Raw genomic sequence first — 401 nt, 5'->3', positions numbered from 1 at the left:
GTCATCTCGGCCTCCATGGACATGGGCACGGGAGAGGAGCCGAGGGGGTGGCCAGGGGCGGGGCTTAGACCGGAGGACAGGAGCGTGGAACGAGAGGAAAGCCGAGCCGCCTGCCGTCGCAACGACTCGTTCATAGCCTCGCTCTCAAGAAGTTTGGTTCTGAAAGATAGAAAGAGACGCTTGAATGATTTAGACGTAAACTCAGTGATTACATTTTATTAAAGCTATAATCAGATTTAAGTGAGCTAAAAACACATCTTGAGAAATGGACCACTAAAACCTTTACTGTGTGTGAATGTGTCCTGACATGACTACTGGTAGTTGTGAATATGCTGTACATTAATTCCTCGTTTATCGTGGAGGATCTGTACCCTGAAGCCCCGCAATAAGTGGAAAACCGC

General features: G+C 48.4%; 1 protein-coding gene across 1 annotated transcript in view; it reads right to left on the bottom strand.

Moving 5' to 3' along the window:
- The window catches only part of LOC119412118 (kinesin-like protein KIF21B), a 40,315-nt gene that overhangs the window by 2,395 nt on the left and 37,519 nt on the right, over positions 1-401 (bottom strand). The window contains exon 11 of the mRNA XM_037679092.1: positions 12-159. Within this exon, the coding sequence (XP_037535020.1) occupies positions 12-159 (148 nt within the window). The remainder of the gene's footprint in view (positions 1-11; positions 160-401) is intronic.

This window comes from Nematolebias whitei, chromosome 7 (genome assembly GCF_014905685.2).
Source record: "Nematolebias whitei isolate Nwh7 chromosome 7, NemWhi1, whole genome shotgun sequence".
NCBI lineage: Eukaryota > Metazoa > Chordata > Actinopteri > Cyprinodontiformes > Rivulidae > Nematolebias > Nematolebias whitei.
Note: the sequence above shows the minus strand (reverse complement) of the source record. Positions and strands in the feature narration are given on the sequence as shown.